At 34.0% G+C, this 16,056-nt stretch overlaps 1 protein-coding gene and 1 long non-coding RNA gene across 15 annotated transcripts in view; one reads left to right on the top strand and one right to left on the bottom strand.

Moving 5' to 3' along the window:
- LOC136826957 (uncharacterized) overlaps positions 1–16,056 on the bottom strand; it is a 163,352-nt gene that overhangs the window by 95,772 nt on the left and 51,524 nt on the right. The window lies entirely within an intron of this gene.
- The window catches only part of Nc73EF (oxoglutarate dehydrogenase Nc73EF), a 148,927-nt gene that overhangs the window by 121,714 nt on the left and 11,157 nt on the right, over positions 1–16,056 (top strand). For 7 of the 14 annotated variants that reach the window (XM_067084461.1, XM_067084446.1, XM_067084431.1 and 4 more), the window contains 5 exons: positions 2,616–2,738; positions 2,880–3,043; positions 3,398–3,545; positions 4,048–4,202; positions 14,329–14,493. In XM_067084461.1, the coding sequence (XP_066940562.1) occupies positions 2,616–2,738; positions 2,880–3,043; positions 3,398–3,545; positions 4,048–4,202; positions 14,329–14,493 (755 nt within the window). The remainder of the gene's footprint in view (positions 1–2,615; positions 2,739–2,879; positions 3,044–3,397; positions 3,546–4,047; positions 4,203–14,328; positions 14,494–16,056) is intronic. The other 7 variants (XM_067084508.1, XM_067084500.1, XM_067084483.1 and 4 more) reach the window with 1 other exon arrangement.

The following is a 16,056-nucleotide window of genomic DNA, read 5'->3' as shown; positions in this document are numbered from 1 at the left end:
TATTTCTTTTCATTGCGTATTCTTTCGTATGCCGACAATATGTTTTCCTGATAGAGATGGCAACGCTTCCCAGGACTGAATAACGCGAGCCAGTTGTCGAGAGAATTCTTATATTTCGTTTGATGTAATCGTATTTGTTATTTTCAATCCATTGCAACACTTCCTTGGACTTTTGGACGCCAATTGTGTATTATATATATTACCAACATGCCAGAAAAAGAAGTTTAGTAACCGAAGGAAGCAAAGCTCTCGCAATATCAAACTTATCTTGAAGCTAAAAGTATAGACAGCTAATGTTATGGCTTCTCACAAGTTGCCACCAACCACGGTGCTGAGGGAGATGCCAAGTACTTCCTATTACTTAAGCCCGCTCTGAGTGAAATCTATTATTCCCTTGCAAAATATTATATCAAGATGATGATGATGATGGCACTGACGACTTTGTTTTGAAGTTATCTGATGATGAGGAGAGGGAGGAGAAAGAGAATGAGCATTTTCTTGAGATGTACTGCTGTCCTGACGTAGCTTCTGGAGATATTAGCTGCTGGTGCTCTTGTTATTGTAGCAAAGATCACTAGACAGGAATTCATATACTATAAAGTATTTGTTGGTGAAGGGGATTGGACAGCATATAAAGGAGTATGCAGTTTGAATGAGGGCACTGGTCCCGGTGGCACTCCATATCCAGTGCTCAAGGAAGAATGCATAAACCACGTTAGGAAGAGGATTGTCTTTCATCTTATGGCCTTGAAAAAGATACACAATATGTTTCTGAAATATGTAACAACAACAAACAAAGTTATGTTTAGGAGTGAGCTTGGGGACTCAATAAATTGAGTGATAGCACGATCATAAAGATTGGAACATGATATCAGCTATGCAGCAAGTTCATTGCTGCCTATTATGAAAAAATGACAGGGGAAAGCCTGAAAGGCCTTCAGATGAAAGAGAAGACCAGGAAACGAATGTCTGCTATGCATTCAAGAAAGCAAAGAACATCAAAAGGAGGATATGAAGGAGGGGCTCATTAGCCTCCTAAAACCTGGCAGCACAAAGAGTCGAGTGGCATTCTATGATTATCCCCAAAATAATATATGATAAACTATTTTCTTTAAGTGATAAGTGTTTTTTTAGAGGGAATAATATATCTCTTATAAAAGAGAGGGGAACAAGTGCCATGGAGGCTTTTCCAAGAAACTTTATATGCTTCTAAAAGCAAAATAAATGGTTAGCAAAACTTTAACTGCATTTTTTCTCAAAACTTACTTTTTCTACATTCAAATTCCAAAACTCCCGTATTTATGAATGGATTTTAAAAATCTAAAAAGCAATTTGAACAAAGATAGTGAGAGAACACATCGCAAATTTATTTTTCTTTTTTTCTAAAAATTTTTTTACCAAGATTTAATATATAATTTTTATGGTATTTTTATTGCACTTTTAAAATATTTTTTAAAATAGCATACATCACATATTAGATTTTTGAGTTTGCCCATTTTATTTGATAGGAACTAAACTTTCTGCTATTACTTTTGTTTTTAAATTGAATGATAAATAATGAAGGAGATGTACTTAAAAAAACACAAAAAAATGTTATGTTTAAAAGAAAAATATTCGTTAAAAAAAAAAGTTTTCATCCAATTCACCTGAAATTTTGTATGCATCTTCGGTCAGACTAGAGGTAACACCTGTAGAAGTTTGAACACCGTCACTCAAAATTAATCCCTGACCCCGCCGATACCCTTAATCTTTGAAATTATATTATTAATATCATTTCAAAGTCATCTTAATCATTAGTACCCTTAAAAATATGTACAAACGTACTTCCAACCCTTCCAGCCAAATCAGAAAGAGAGTGAGTTACCACTGGCAAATTCAGCCAGCCTTGTACTGGAAGGACAACAAAGAAAGAGAGAGAGAGTGAGTTTATCTCTTTAATCCCTTGAGGAATGTTATAAAATTGATTTTATTGCTGTTTACATTAATATTAATATTTGAAAATTAGTAAATCATTCATTTATCATACAAAAATAAACATACTTCTCAGTAAGAGAGAAAGAGAGAATTATTATTTTTATTATTTAATCTTATTAAACTTAATGTTAATATTTGGAAATTAGTATTGTAAATCATTATTTTATAATAAATTGTATATGTAGATAGAGCACAGTATTTAGTCACGAAAATATGAAAATACAGACTATTGCTCTATGAAAAAATATGTGAATGGGCGCGTTTCCCACCCATAATTTATAGATAGGTTACACAGAAAATTCCACGAATTGTGAGAACGTGAATATTAGGGGTTTACTGTAATGAAAGCCCCCTTCCCAGTCCAAAAACTATTGCTACCCTACGCACTGTCTACAAAAAGTAAAGCGTGGGTTGCGGCATGCCTAGGGATCCACAGGATGCATGCATGGTGAGGCTGCCTTTGTTTGTCAGGCTAAAGAATGACAAATTTGGGAATGAGAAAAAATTTTTATGGGACATATGTTTGATTATTACCTTGAATTTATTTTTTATTTTTGAGTACCAGCCAATCAATAGCATAGGGAAGTGAAATTTATTCAAAATTTGGATGATATATTTATTTTGAGGATTTATTTTTTCAGGGACCTGAACACTCAAGTGCACGACTCGAACGATTCCTTCAGATGACCGCAGATGATCCTGATATCTTGCCTGCTTTCACTGAGGACTTTGCTATTCGCCAGCTATCAGATATCAATTGGATAGTAAGTGTTAATTTGTTAGCTTTGATTCAAATTCCAGGTGAATATATGAAATTTGAGTGCTAGTTAAACCAAAGTTATGAGTATTTTATCACCTGAAAATATCTTGTGTGTTCTTTATTGAGATTGTTATTCTTTTAACAGATAGCCAACTGCTCCACCCCTGCAAACTATTTCCACATTTTACGGCGACAGATTGCTCTTCCTTTCCGTAAACCTTTGGTTTTGATGACCCCGAAGTCACTCCTCAGGCATCCTGATGCCAAGTCGTCTTTTGATGAAATGACTGAAAAGTCTGAATTCCAAAGGTAATAAGTAATTCTATGTTTCATGTTTCTAATTGTGCCAGTTTCATGACAATAGTTTCTTTTTGTCCTTTCACTGCTGTACCAAGTTAAAATTTTTCTGTTATGTTCTGTGTAACATAAGTGATTGAGGTACACATGATACTTCTTATATGCTTTATTTTTGGTGCTTAGTCAAATATTTTTGCCAGCAGATCTCCAGGAAAATAAACCTTTATTTGACACTTGCATTGTTACATTAAAGATTTAGGATACAAAATACTTAAATTCTTAGTGGGTGTTCACAGACTTATTTTTGCTGAAAGACCAATAATTACATAGACAATAGAGGTCCTATCTACTCCAACATCTTTGCAGAGTGATTCCTGAAAGAGGCCCAGCTTCTGAAAATCATCAAAATGTCAAACGAGTCATCTTCTGCTCCGGTAAGGTGTATTATGACCTCATAGCTGCACGTAAAGATGCTAACCTGGAAGACAAAATAGCTATCTCAAGAGTTGAGCAGGTGAGTTTGCTATTTTCATAATTATGGTATTTTTTTCACTTGAAATTTTTCTGAATAAATCTTGGCATTAGGGACTATGACAAAATTTTGTACAAATACAGAGGTTTTATAACAAAATAGTTGTTTCTTACAACCCCACCAATCATATACCTTCATTTGTGGTTATGAATGCCCCTAGACGCACTGCCTTTGTCTTCCATGCAGAAGAAGAGTGATTGCTAATGCACAAATGTCACAAATCCTCTGGATCCACCAGTAATTACCAACCACCCTCTTCATAGATTATGTAGAATGAATGTGAAAAAGGGAGATTTAGGAGGTACAGAGGTTGACACTCTATATAATTGTTGAGTCTGAATAATGGTTGTAGTTGTCATGATGAAATGTTGCATAGTATATGAGAAATAAAGATTAAAAAGGTGGCAACCGTTTATTCACATTCAGACAATGATAAATAATTCAGTATACGAAAAATTATGAGTAATTAATTTCCACCCAACAGATTGCACCTTTCCCATATGATCTAGTGAAGCAGGAGTGTTTGAAATACCCAGGAGCAGATCTTGTATGGGCACAGGAAGAACACAAAAACATGGGTGCATGGTCATATGTTCAACCACGTTTTGCCACAGCTCTCAATCAGGAAAGACACCTTACGTAAGTACTATAATAACAAAGTATGGTTCGTTAGATGCTTTAGAATACAATTGACGTATCTTAGAATGTAAGTATTTCATGTTTTCTTAAACTCAACTTTATGCCTTTGACCATCATTCCTTTCTTGATGAGCTTATTGGCATTATGATATCATCTTTTCTCTATCTATTTGTTGGTGATTTGTTCATACAAACATACAATCTATTGCAATATAAATGCACCTGTTTTCTATTGTCAACCTTTTACACTAGTTAAAAGGTTTAAATTGTCATATTTATTGCCTGGAAGGAGTGAGTAGATATGACTTTTTTTTTTTTAATTCTCTTGATAGACATTCATTTGGTTGCCAATGCTGATGACATTTTGGTTCAATTCTTATCCAGTCATCCTTGTTGTGCATATATTTTTTTATTTTTTGAAATATACTTGTGCTGCAATGGCTGGCCCTATCACTTAAAATTTTAAACAACATTAGCAGCGTTACATAATAGTAATTGAGTTATATGATTGCATTTTTTGCACATTATCATGTAAGTTACTAGTATTTACATATTTGATGGCTTTGTCATCATATTTAGTTTATGGTTGTTTGTCTAGTCAGTGAGGGAGAAGCATAATTTAGTAAGATCTTTATTAACCAGGATTACATGGGGAAAGATCTATGTCAGCTCTGCCAAAATTTGTAAGGCTAGCCTACCAGATTTCATATCGTTGGGTTGAGCTAAAGCAAGCCTAGGATATATAAAACATATAAAAAACAACAGTGTAATACAATTATATCCTTTTCTTTTGTTAAAACTTGTCATTATGAGAATCAGAAATACATTAACAATTGCATAACAACTAAGGTTGCCTTTAGGCTAAGCAAGTGACCAGGTTCATATTGATGGAAGTTAACTAATTAATTACGGTGTAATATTATTCCAGAGATATAAGTACATTGATAATGACACAGTTTTATGATTATATTGATGGTTTTCACCAAGAAAGTTCAAATTTGTCAAATTGAAACTTAAAATATCCAAAGATATATTTTTAAGAAAGCCAAACCACCAAACTTCATTATGCATTATGTGTTATGAGAAACCAAGTACAGATACCTACTGTTTAGTAAAATTAAAATTGCTCTGATGTTACAGTTCTAGATATTTTGCAAAAGTTTGTACAAATTAATGGATTAAACATAAGACCGAGACATTTGACCTATAGGAACTCCTTTAATTGCACTGATAGGGCCAAGGTGATGTAGGTATGCCTATAAAAATGTACACTAACATAAGTATACATAAATTTTGCATAAATTACAACATAGGTAGTATACATAAATTTTGAATAGAATAAGTGTCAGCTAAGCACAAAATACCCAAAATATACATCAGTATTTCAGCAAGCAAAATGTTTTGCAAGACTTTAATTACACTGTAGTAGGATATGTGAGCCTAGTCAAACTAGTATTCATGGTCAAGTAATTGCATCATCACATATACATAAACTTGTATGAAATCCTAGAAATTACTGCAAATAATAATGACGTACTCTTAAAATGAATGAGGAATTAATAATACCTAATCTACTGTAACATCAGACCTACTGTGCTGTGCTAAATTGATTGTTAAATTGAACTATCAAGTGAATAGGTATGGAAAAATCTACCATGCATGATGCATTACATAAAATTGGTGGGCAGAGTTGAGACAAGTTAATGTTATTGGTTTATCTTATGCGTAAGTTTTATTCTTTTTGAAAAAGGTTTTACATTTAGAGATAAAAGAGAGGAAATTATAGAGCTTATAATATTTTTTTACTTTTATTTTTCTTGTAAAATACTTTTGTCTTTATCTAAGGTGTAATTGCTTCATGGCCTTAACCTTATCAACTCAACTCAGTTGTAGTTTTTCATACATATATTTCAGGAATTCATACCAGTAATGATACCCTTGTTGGAATTTTTTTTTCTACATTAGCGAAGGTTGCCACTTGAATTTTTATTGGCAAGCTTCACAGGATGTTTGAGAAATAACCACTTTTTATTTTTTGCTCGTTTGCGGACATAATATTGAACCCTTCTTATCCCTATCCTTGTTGGATTTTTAGGTGATTGAACAGAAACTGCCCTTTTTTCCCCCTCACGTTTGCCCCAGTTTTTACTGGAAGATGACAATTTCCTTCTGCCAAAGGTTTCATTTTTTCATCATGTTGCTTGATCTTTAACACCACCATCTCCTACTTTGGTTACCTAAATTGTATGGGATGTACTTTAAGCTGCAGAATGGAACTGTGCCCTTTATGCCCTTTACTACAATCATTGAATTCAAAAGTATTTTTTTTACATTTTAAATGGTTTTTAGAAATACCCTTTGAAGTTTGCTGGTAGAAATCTTGGTTTATCTTTTCCAGTTTGTATTATTCACGCAAAGATACATAAGAAATCAGTGTAGGGCCAGTGGTTGTTGCCCGACAGCTTGTGTGTGTTTGAATGGTCATTCATTATAATTGCCCTTACTAAAAATGACACTTGAAATCCAAATCTATGCTTATATATAAAACAGTATATCATTGTTTTGTGAGTGCAAGCACAGTAGAGCTTAGAACTAATTAAAATGGACTACTCCCTCCATGGTGGGACAGGCATTCAATTCACACAGTAAGAGACAGTTTAAACTCTGTAAGTTGTATAACAGCTATTAAGATAGTCCAAAAAATTATACTTACAAAGTAAGGCTTTTTGTTTTATTCAATTTTGTATTGTATATGGAAATATATGTATGCCTGCCATTTTAAATTTTTTCTCTATTTTTCTTTTATCATTTTTCAGCACTTATTAGCTAGTACAAGTGCACATCATATTTTAGATTACATACACTTTTTATCATTTTGTTTTTTTTTATATACACAGATTATCTTTTTGTTTTTTCAATGTTTGGTTATATGTAAGTATTTTGCAGGAACATACAGTGTGAAAGCAATTTCTTGCAATGAAACCTTTTGAGTTAGTTAATTGTACAATTTAAATTTATGTTCAGCAATTCATGGAAGTAGATCAAAATATAATGAAACTTATGCAAACTCAGAATTCCTGTAAAATATCTTAGTCGAAAATTAGAGAGAGAGAGAGATTGTAGGCTTAATTTGCATCATAAAATCTCAATGAATCTTTGCACGTTAACTGTTATCAGCACCCTTTTGTCATTGTTTTCATGTAGTGTGACTCCATTTCTATTCTTTTAGTAACATGATTTTATTTATTGGAATTTAACTGAGAGATGTTTAGGATAGTGTAAGACACCTGATATTGTTAGTATTATTATTATTATTATTATTATTATTATTATTATTATTATACCCAGACAACTCGATAGTATTTCTAGACTAGGGCTAACTCAGAAGATTTGTTTATAATCAAACGATGAATATTGGAGCAAAACTGGGTTAAGGAAGTTGGTGAATTTAGTGTGAAGATTGAAATGGAATGGATGAAAAGGAAGAGGAAGTAGTTAGTGAACTTAAGGTTAAAAGATATAGCAAAAAAAAATAAAGATTTATAAAAGGAATTCAACAAGCACCTAGAAATGGGATAAAATGGAACACATTTGCAGCACAGCAAACAGTTTTATTGTTACTCTGTATAACTATTCTTGTTCCAGGAGTATTGGTTATTGAATCAAATAAGATAGTGTGTACAATGAATCCCTAGCCAGCCTAGGCTATTCTACCAAAGACCGTGGCTAGACTAACGCTGCCAAGCTCAGACAAAGCTTAATAAAAAAAACTGATACTAAATACTGATAATGGAGAAATTTAGACAGTTTCAGCAAGATACAGTCCATCAAGCAATGTAGAGCATTGCAGTACCAGTTACAACCTAGTAAATAAATGTTTATTGAAGCACAGTTGCCTCAAAGTATTCCTTTACCCCCTACCCATATGTTTTATGAAAATGGTATGGTAACACCGCACTGAAAGCCTATTGTCTTGTAATGACGGACTTGAATGGTCGAGCTATTGGTACGCCAATGCTCATATTTTCTAAATACTACTGTAGACAATATGTTAATGATATATGAATAATAGTTCACGTTACAAGAGAAATGAGTACTTGTTAAATGAATAGAAAAATTCAGTAACAAGAGTAATAAAACTAGAAATGGTAAAAGTCACATTCATTCCTGATTAACCATACATCGTCAACCTTCATTACATTCAGGTGTGGCAGGCGTTTGCTGAAATCCAACTTTAGTTCATAGTAGATATTTGGGGTCAATGTCAGAACATATTTATATGAATGGAAATATGCTTTTGACTTACAAAATCCATCAATTTATATAGTAATGAGATTATAAAATATACAGTAATTTCATAAAGGCAGTTATGATAGCCATTGACAGGTTATGATACGGAAGGCTTGGGAAAAAATTAATAGACAACCTGATGTATAAAGTAACAAATAATCCTGTGTATCACTTATATATATATATTTTTTTTTCATTCGAGCCACATCTCACCAGAGTAGCCTAGATGGAAATTTCTCTGAGCGGCAATTGAACTCGAGTCATCCGAGTAACAACACACCTTAACCACCCTGATGGTCTTTATATCGGTGGTAGATTGGTTGCGCACCAATAAATTCAGCACAGGCAGTCCCTGGTTATCGGTGGGGGTTCCGTTCTGATGGCGTGACAGTAACTGAAAATCGCTGACTTTCAGTTATCAGCGCCTCTGTTAGGCATGTATCGGCACCAATACCCAGTTACCGGCGCCAATAAGTGGAAATCGGCGATTTGGCGCCAAAAATTGCTGATTTTCGTCGCTAGACAAGCCCCGTAAAACCCCTGAGAGAGAGAACTTTGGTTTTATTTTCTGTCAATTTCGTTGGTATTGTTAAACAATACTATATAGACCTTTTATAATGCATTGAGAATAACAATAGGGACTCTATTAGATTGTTGTATAACCATGTGATTATAAAATAAGTCCAATATTATTGTGTCTTCATCAGTACTTATTAAAATACAGTTAGGGTGTGAAATAAGTTATTGAAGTCAAACCAACTGTTTCATAGATCTTGTTCAATATTTAAAATTTCCCTCCACATGTGACCTTACAAAACATCAAGAAGAAATCATCAATTGTGTTTTCATTTTTATGGAAGTAAATTCCATGCTGATCATTTGCGGAATAGTAAGGTATGAATTCATGACAGTGGTAGTTGAAGAATTTATCGGTTGTCAAAGACCCACTTGACAACGGAATTACCCTAGTGAATGTAATTAAGTGCTTCGTAAGATATTTCACTTTTAATACTGAATATTTGTATAAATGAAATAATTAGCAATTTGGCCTTGCAACTAGATGCACCATAGATAGGTAGATACATAGAGATAAAGAGACATGTAGATTGAATTGCTTTCAGTATTCATCAGGTTTAGATTTTTTTCCTTACATTTAACTTAAATTACTAAATTTCCCCCTCAGTTGAGCTGGTCCTTGGTCGTAATCATGGGTAAAATATAAAATTGATTTCAGTAGTCATCAGGTTTAGATTTTTTCTTTATATTTATTTAACTTAAATTACTAAGTTTCCCCCTCAGTTGAGCTGGTCCTTGGTCATAATCATGGGTAAAAAATAAAATTGTTTTCAGTAGTCATCAGGTTTAGACTTTTTTTCTTTACATTTATTTAACTTAAATTACTAAGTTTCCCCCTCAGTTGAGCTGGTCCTTGGTCATGATCATGGGTAAAAAATGAAATTGATTTCAGTAGTCGTCAGGTTTAGATTTTTTCTTTACATTTATTTAACTTATTAAGTTTCCCCATCAGTTGAGCTGGTCCTTGGTCATAATCATGGGTAAAAAATAAAATTGCTTTCATTAGTTGTCAGGTTTAGATTTTTTCTTTACATTTATTTAACTTAAATTACCAAGTTTCCCCCTCAGTTGAGCTGGTTCTTGGTCATAATCATGGGTAAAAAATAAAATTGCTTTCAGTAGTCGTCAGGTTTAGATTTTTATTTACATTTAACTTGAATTACTAAATTTCCCCCTCAGTTGAGCTGGTCCTTGGTCATAATCATTGGTAAAAAATAAAATATAAGCCTTTTATGATTATATAATTGTGAATTTTCTTTATTAAAATCAGCTGGATTCATCAATGAATTTATAGCAAATATCAGAAAACTATGTACTGTATTACACATTTGTGATATTCAGTGTTTAATCACAACCATAACTTCGTAGTAACCTCTTGTGTTAGGACTCAAGCGATATACATTGATCGGAGCGTTATTTTTTTTTAACAATTTCCATTATCATAACATTCCTTACATTTGTGGTCAAGGTTTAGTGAAATGACTATGGAAATAAATCTTTTTATTTTTATTTATTATATAATGTTGAATTGCAATGATGAGACGTAGTTATACACAACTTGTGGTTGCTGTGGAACTGTTCCCAATAGTTGAGACCATGCTGGAAAAGACACTGGTGGTTATGTTCCTGACTCTGCTCCCAGCTGTTGATGTTCCCCCAGACATTTTCGGTCAGGTTAAAGTCACATGCTTTGCTTGGCCAGGGAAGGAGAACGATGTCATGCTGTTCAGCAAACCATGCTTGCACAATCCTCGCAGTATGGCTGGAACAGTTGTCCTAAAAGATGTAATATATTTGATTAACCATATTGGTAGAACAAGGTGGAAGGAGAAAAATTTATATTTTCAATATAAATAACGACAAATAATGCGGTTTAGTCCAGCAAAAGGAGTCACAATAATATAATTAATAAAAGGGCTCGAGTAGTAAAGGAGGAGGAGACTTGGAAGTTGTGTGTTTATAAGAAAATTTGGTCTACTTTTCATGGAGAGGCAAGAGAGACCTTATAACAGTTTCACTGGCTTTCTTTGGCTGCTTTAGATTCATCAGGGAGTGTAGATCAATGATGTTGATGTAAGATCCTTTTGCAGTTATAAAACCAATAAATCCAAGACGAAAGTCGTATTAAGTAATTTGAAACTACTTTATGACCAATATCAGCAATGAGTTGAGACCATATCAGTTGTCAAGAAAGGATTTTCGTATATGAAATACTAAAAAAAAATGCACATACCTGCATGAAAATGATCTGCTCAGGATAGGGAAGAGCATAAGAGTGAACAGAAGGAACCATCACCTCCTCCAAAATTTTGATACTGCTCAGCATTGAACCTTCCACTGATCTCAGCCATGTATCCACCCCCAAAACATTACAGGTGATATGGCTGCTTTTGGCCACTTGATAGATATTCATTCTGGCTGTCGTATCTGGTGTTATCACGCCCCCAGCACTACAGACGACCATGCATGTTAGAAGCAAAGGTCTTTTCATGAATAAAAATTACTCTGCCCCAGAAGTCTAACCCCTCTTCCAAATAATGTTGAGCAAATTCCAACCGTGCTGCTTTATGCCAATCCTCCACCTTTTGTTTCACTGCCGGAGTCCTATGGTGGATACCGTCTGCATGGAGCCTGTTTCTTATAGTTCCAGCCGAAACACGCAAGTTCAGTGTGTCCCTTATGGCAACTGCATTTGTAAGTTGGCTTTGCGTGGTTACTTCTGTAATTGCCCTCTATCTAATTGCCCCAAACATCTACTATGAACTAAAGTTGGATTTCAGCAAACACCTGCCACACCTGAATGTAACGAAGGTTGATGATGTATGGTTAATCAGGACTGAATGTGATTTTTACCATTTCTGTTTTTATTACTCAGTTACTGAATTTTTCTATTCATTTAACAACTACTCATTTCTCTTGAAATGTGAACTATTATTTGTATATCATTAATGTATTGTCTACAGTAGTGTTAAGAAAATATGAGCATTGGCATACCAATAGTTCGACCATTCACGTCCATCGTTACAAGACAAATAGGCTTTCATTGTGGTGTTACTAAACCTTTTTCATAGAACATAAGGGTAGGGGGGTAAAGGAATACTGTACTTTGAGGCAACTGTACCTTACATAGTACTAAAATTAACATCTTCGTATCCCATTCCAAGAGCTGGTTAACTTTGTATGTCTTTTTCAGTTCAGTTCAATGCAGTATTTTTCAGTGAGTCTGGTATTGTCTTTTGCACCAGGACATTGTATCCTAAGATGTTTCTTATTTATGTTTTGCTCCCCCAGGGTTTAAGGGATGAGATCATGGTAACTGAGACCATTGAAGAGAAGATAGTTTTTTCCATTGTAGGATAAAAAAAAAAAAAATTTTTGATACTCTTCTCCAAAATAAGTGCATTTTATTATACAGTATGTTTTTGAAAATATGACTTCATCACATGAGCTAATTTTGTGCAGTATGGTCAGTTGCCATCCTTCAAGTGCACTTTAAGGTCATCAAAGGTGAGCTTGTGGCAACACTTCTTTTTATGGATCTTGTACCTTACAGCTCTAAATTATGGGTGTTTGCTTCATTCCACAGTGGGTCAGTGTATGGGAATTTGTAACATGTCCTCTTTTAAGTGCAATGCCATTTATATGCATTGGTTTTCTCTTCTTTGGTTGTTATTAACATAGCATAAGTTCAAGAAACCTTAGAATTAGGTTTGAATGAGGTGATTTTGGAAATGAGAGAATTAGGTTTGAGTGAGGTGGTTTTGGAAATGAGAGAAAACTAGCAGGATTTTATCAAGTTGCTTAAACATAGTCAGTTAGTTTGATTGGTATTATAGGAATTCATGATTGTACAGTGTATTGTTGCCTTTTATAGCATCTTCTGTTCATGATTGTTAGGAAAATTGAGACCAGAAATACTAGAAGGCCACTGTACAGTATTCCAAAATATTATATAATTTGTAGTGAGTTGGGTCGTAGTACAAACAGGGAGATGCATGTTGGGTCTTGTATTATGTCTAGCAGGGTTAGCAGACTTTGACTTTTGTAAGCACTGTATTTGCATGTAGAATATAATAATTTTTAGTTTTAGCTTTCTCAAATTTTTTGTTGCTACAGTATGTATGTAAGATTTTCTAGAAACCTTTTTTATGAAAAAGGGTGGCCAACTGCTAGACAATTGAATCTTATAGCAACAATATTAATGGGATGCTTCAGTTATCAGATGGATTGTCTCATTAGATTCAAGTGTTATGTATACTATATGCCACTTTGATGAAAATGATGCATACTATATGCCACTTTGATGAAAATTCTTACAGTCCATTGTTAATCAGCAAGTTCCTTAGTTAAATGATTCACTGTAAAAAATAATAGCAAAACTGACCCTAGAAACTTGTAATGGGTGTTTTCTTCCTTGTCCGCATATGTTTTACCTTATCCTGCAAGGCCACTTTTGTGGCTCTGCTAACAGCCTGGTTAGCCATGATAGTGATTGCTGCCAAATTTTACCTCAAAAAACAGAAATCAGTGAATGCATTAGCTTCTGCTATGGCTTCTATATATGTAATAAAAACTGTATCTGATGGCTGGAGTGGCAGTAGGAAATGCATGTAATGTGTTTTGCATTATTCTTGTGTTTGCAGCTGACATATACATGTGTTATTTCAACTTCAGGAATGTTAAAATGGTTCTAATGCCAGGACATTTTTGCTACTGTGCCAGTAAGACCATGTAACATTTTGTACATCTGTAAGAACTACTTTCGCTTGTTTACATATATATCAGAAATTTAAGTACCAATGCAGCAATGTTACAGCAAATAGTTTTTAGGTTAAATAAGTTTTTAAAACATTTTTCTATAAGTTATTGATTTTTAAAATACTGAACAGTATTACTTTTCAAAGCAAATAGATTTGAAATGTAGAGGGACAATTAAGTAGTTTGCATATCTGTACTGAGCATTTAATTACCTGTCCACCAACTATTAAAGCATATTGTGCTACTTTTACATCTAAGATTTATTATTACACCAAATTGTGTGGTTTGCTGTCTTGTAAGATTTAATACATCACTAATTTTATGTGAATTGAGACCACATCTAGCTTTTAATTCAAAGTGTAGGGAGGTTATTTTGAAATGTCCCCATATTGTATGTGTAGAAAACTGGTATTTTACTCACAGTTCAACGTAAAAGTATTTTGATCTGGTCTCATTTCCCAGTAGCTATGCCCTTTGAACTAATTACTAACACTGTCCTCCAGTAATGAGATTCAGAGGCACACACAAGGCTCAGTGGAGCATGGGTCTCAGTCTTGGTACGAATATTGGTTCCCTTGGCTCTTTCCAACGTCAAGCCCTACTGATGTTGCTGCCGATTCAACTGATAGTCAGAGCTCTACGATATCTTCCCATAAAAGGGTAGTGAGGTGAGCACAGACTCACTTTGGAAGCACATTACTTTTCCTGGTGTAATTACAGTAGCTTATAAAGTTTAACTCTGGATGAAGGGGGTAATGCTTGCCTGTTGTTGCATTTTAAAATCTATTTTAGATGTGACATTCTCACCAAATCCATATGCACGTACCAAGACTGAAGCTAGATGGCATTAGGATTGAAACCTGCCAGCAGTGATAAGATTTATGTCACTGAAGCTTCAATAAAGCTTGATAGCAATTTTAAATCTCTGTTGCTTGCAGTTATGTATTGTAATTTAATTATTTAGTTTTACATTTTTCGTGCTTTTATTATTGGTTGATGTACAGTCGACCCCCTGGTATTTGTGGGGTTAGGGACCACAACCACCTGCGGCAAGTTGGAACCCCCCCCCCCCTTTTAAAACACTCATTATAATAGTTCAAACAACAAAAACACTATTATCATTTCAGAGTCACCTTACAACATTACCCTTAAAAATACATGTCTTACATATGTGTGAAAACTAATCAAGTTACCCCTATATTCAGGCATAGCCATTTTTTCCTCATACAGTTTTAGCTTTGGTTTTGTATTTTTATGTTCATGATAAAGTAATTTATATTCCATTAACAGAGAGAGAGAGAGAGAGGGAACAAAATTACAACTCGTACACTAGTGACAGTAGTACACAAAGCATCTGAGCTATAAGCTGTGTGATTGGCTATTTCCAACCCTCCCAGCCAATAGCGTGTTGTCCTACAAGCCTCGCTGTTACCCTTATGTGATTGGCTACTTCCAGCCCTTCCGGACAATAGCATATTGTCATGGAGCCTACGTCAAAGCTTTCTATCTATCTATCCAACTCACATTCTGTTAGTATCCTTTAGTGTAAAGAGAGAGAGAGAGAGATTCTCTGTTTGCCCAAGTGCTACCCTTCACACTGTCAGTATTTCAGTATGTCAAGATGACTGACAGTTAGGCCTATGTCCCTCCCCATAAGTGGGAGACTTTATAACAGTAAAAGATTGTGAAAAGGAAAGAATTGTGCTAAAATCTTATCCAATTTACTATATTTTCCTTAATGAATTTATATTTTGCTGTGTTTACATCATTGATATTATAAAATTAGTAAATAATTTTTTTATCATACCCTGTATACCGTAAACTAGAATGCTTGTAACTGCCTATTTTAATAGTTCAAACACCAATACTGCACACTATAAGAAACAATGATAAGTTTAAGGTTACATGAATCATACAGGTACTGTATACCCACATAAATTACCTAGTTATTGAAATGTAAAAAATTGTAATTATAGCATGAAAAATATGAAAAAATGAATGACAATGTAACATCACGTTTATCTATAAAACTACACGAAACAAATAAACATACATGTTACATATGCATAAAAATTCTCTCTCTCTTATCTCAGTGAGAGAGAGAGAACAAAAATACAACTCATACACCATACTATTTCCAATCTTTCTAGTCGTTTTAGGCGTTTCCTTCCATGCTGCCAAATGTATTTCATTGGAAGTGACCATGTTTATTCCTTTTTAATCCTTGCCCT

The sequence above is a fragment of the Macrobrachium rosenbergii genome, chromosome 3 (assembly GCF_040412425.1).
Source record: "Macrobrachium rosenbergii isolate ZJJX-2024 chromosome 3, ASM4041242v1, whole genome shotgun sequence".
Taxonomy (NCBI): Eukaryota; Metazoa; Arthropoda; class Malacostraca; order Decapoda; family Palaemonidae; genus Macrobrachium; species Macrobrachium rosenbergii.
The sequence above is the reverse complement of the archived record's forward strand: the minus strand, read 5'-3'. Positions and strand labels throughout refer to the sequence as shown.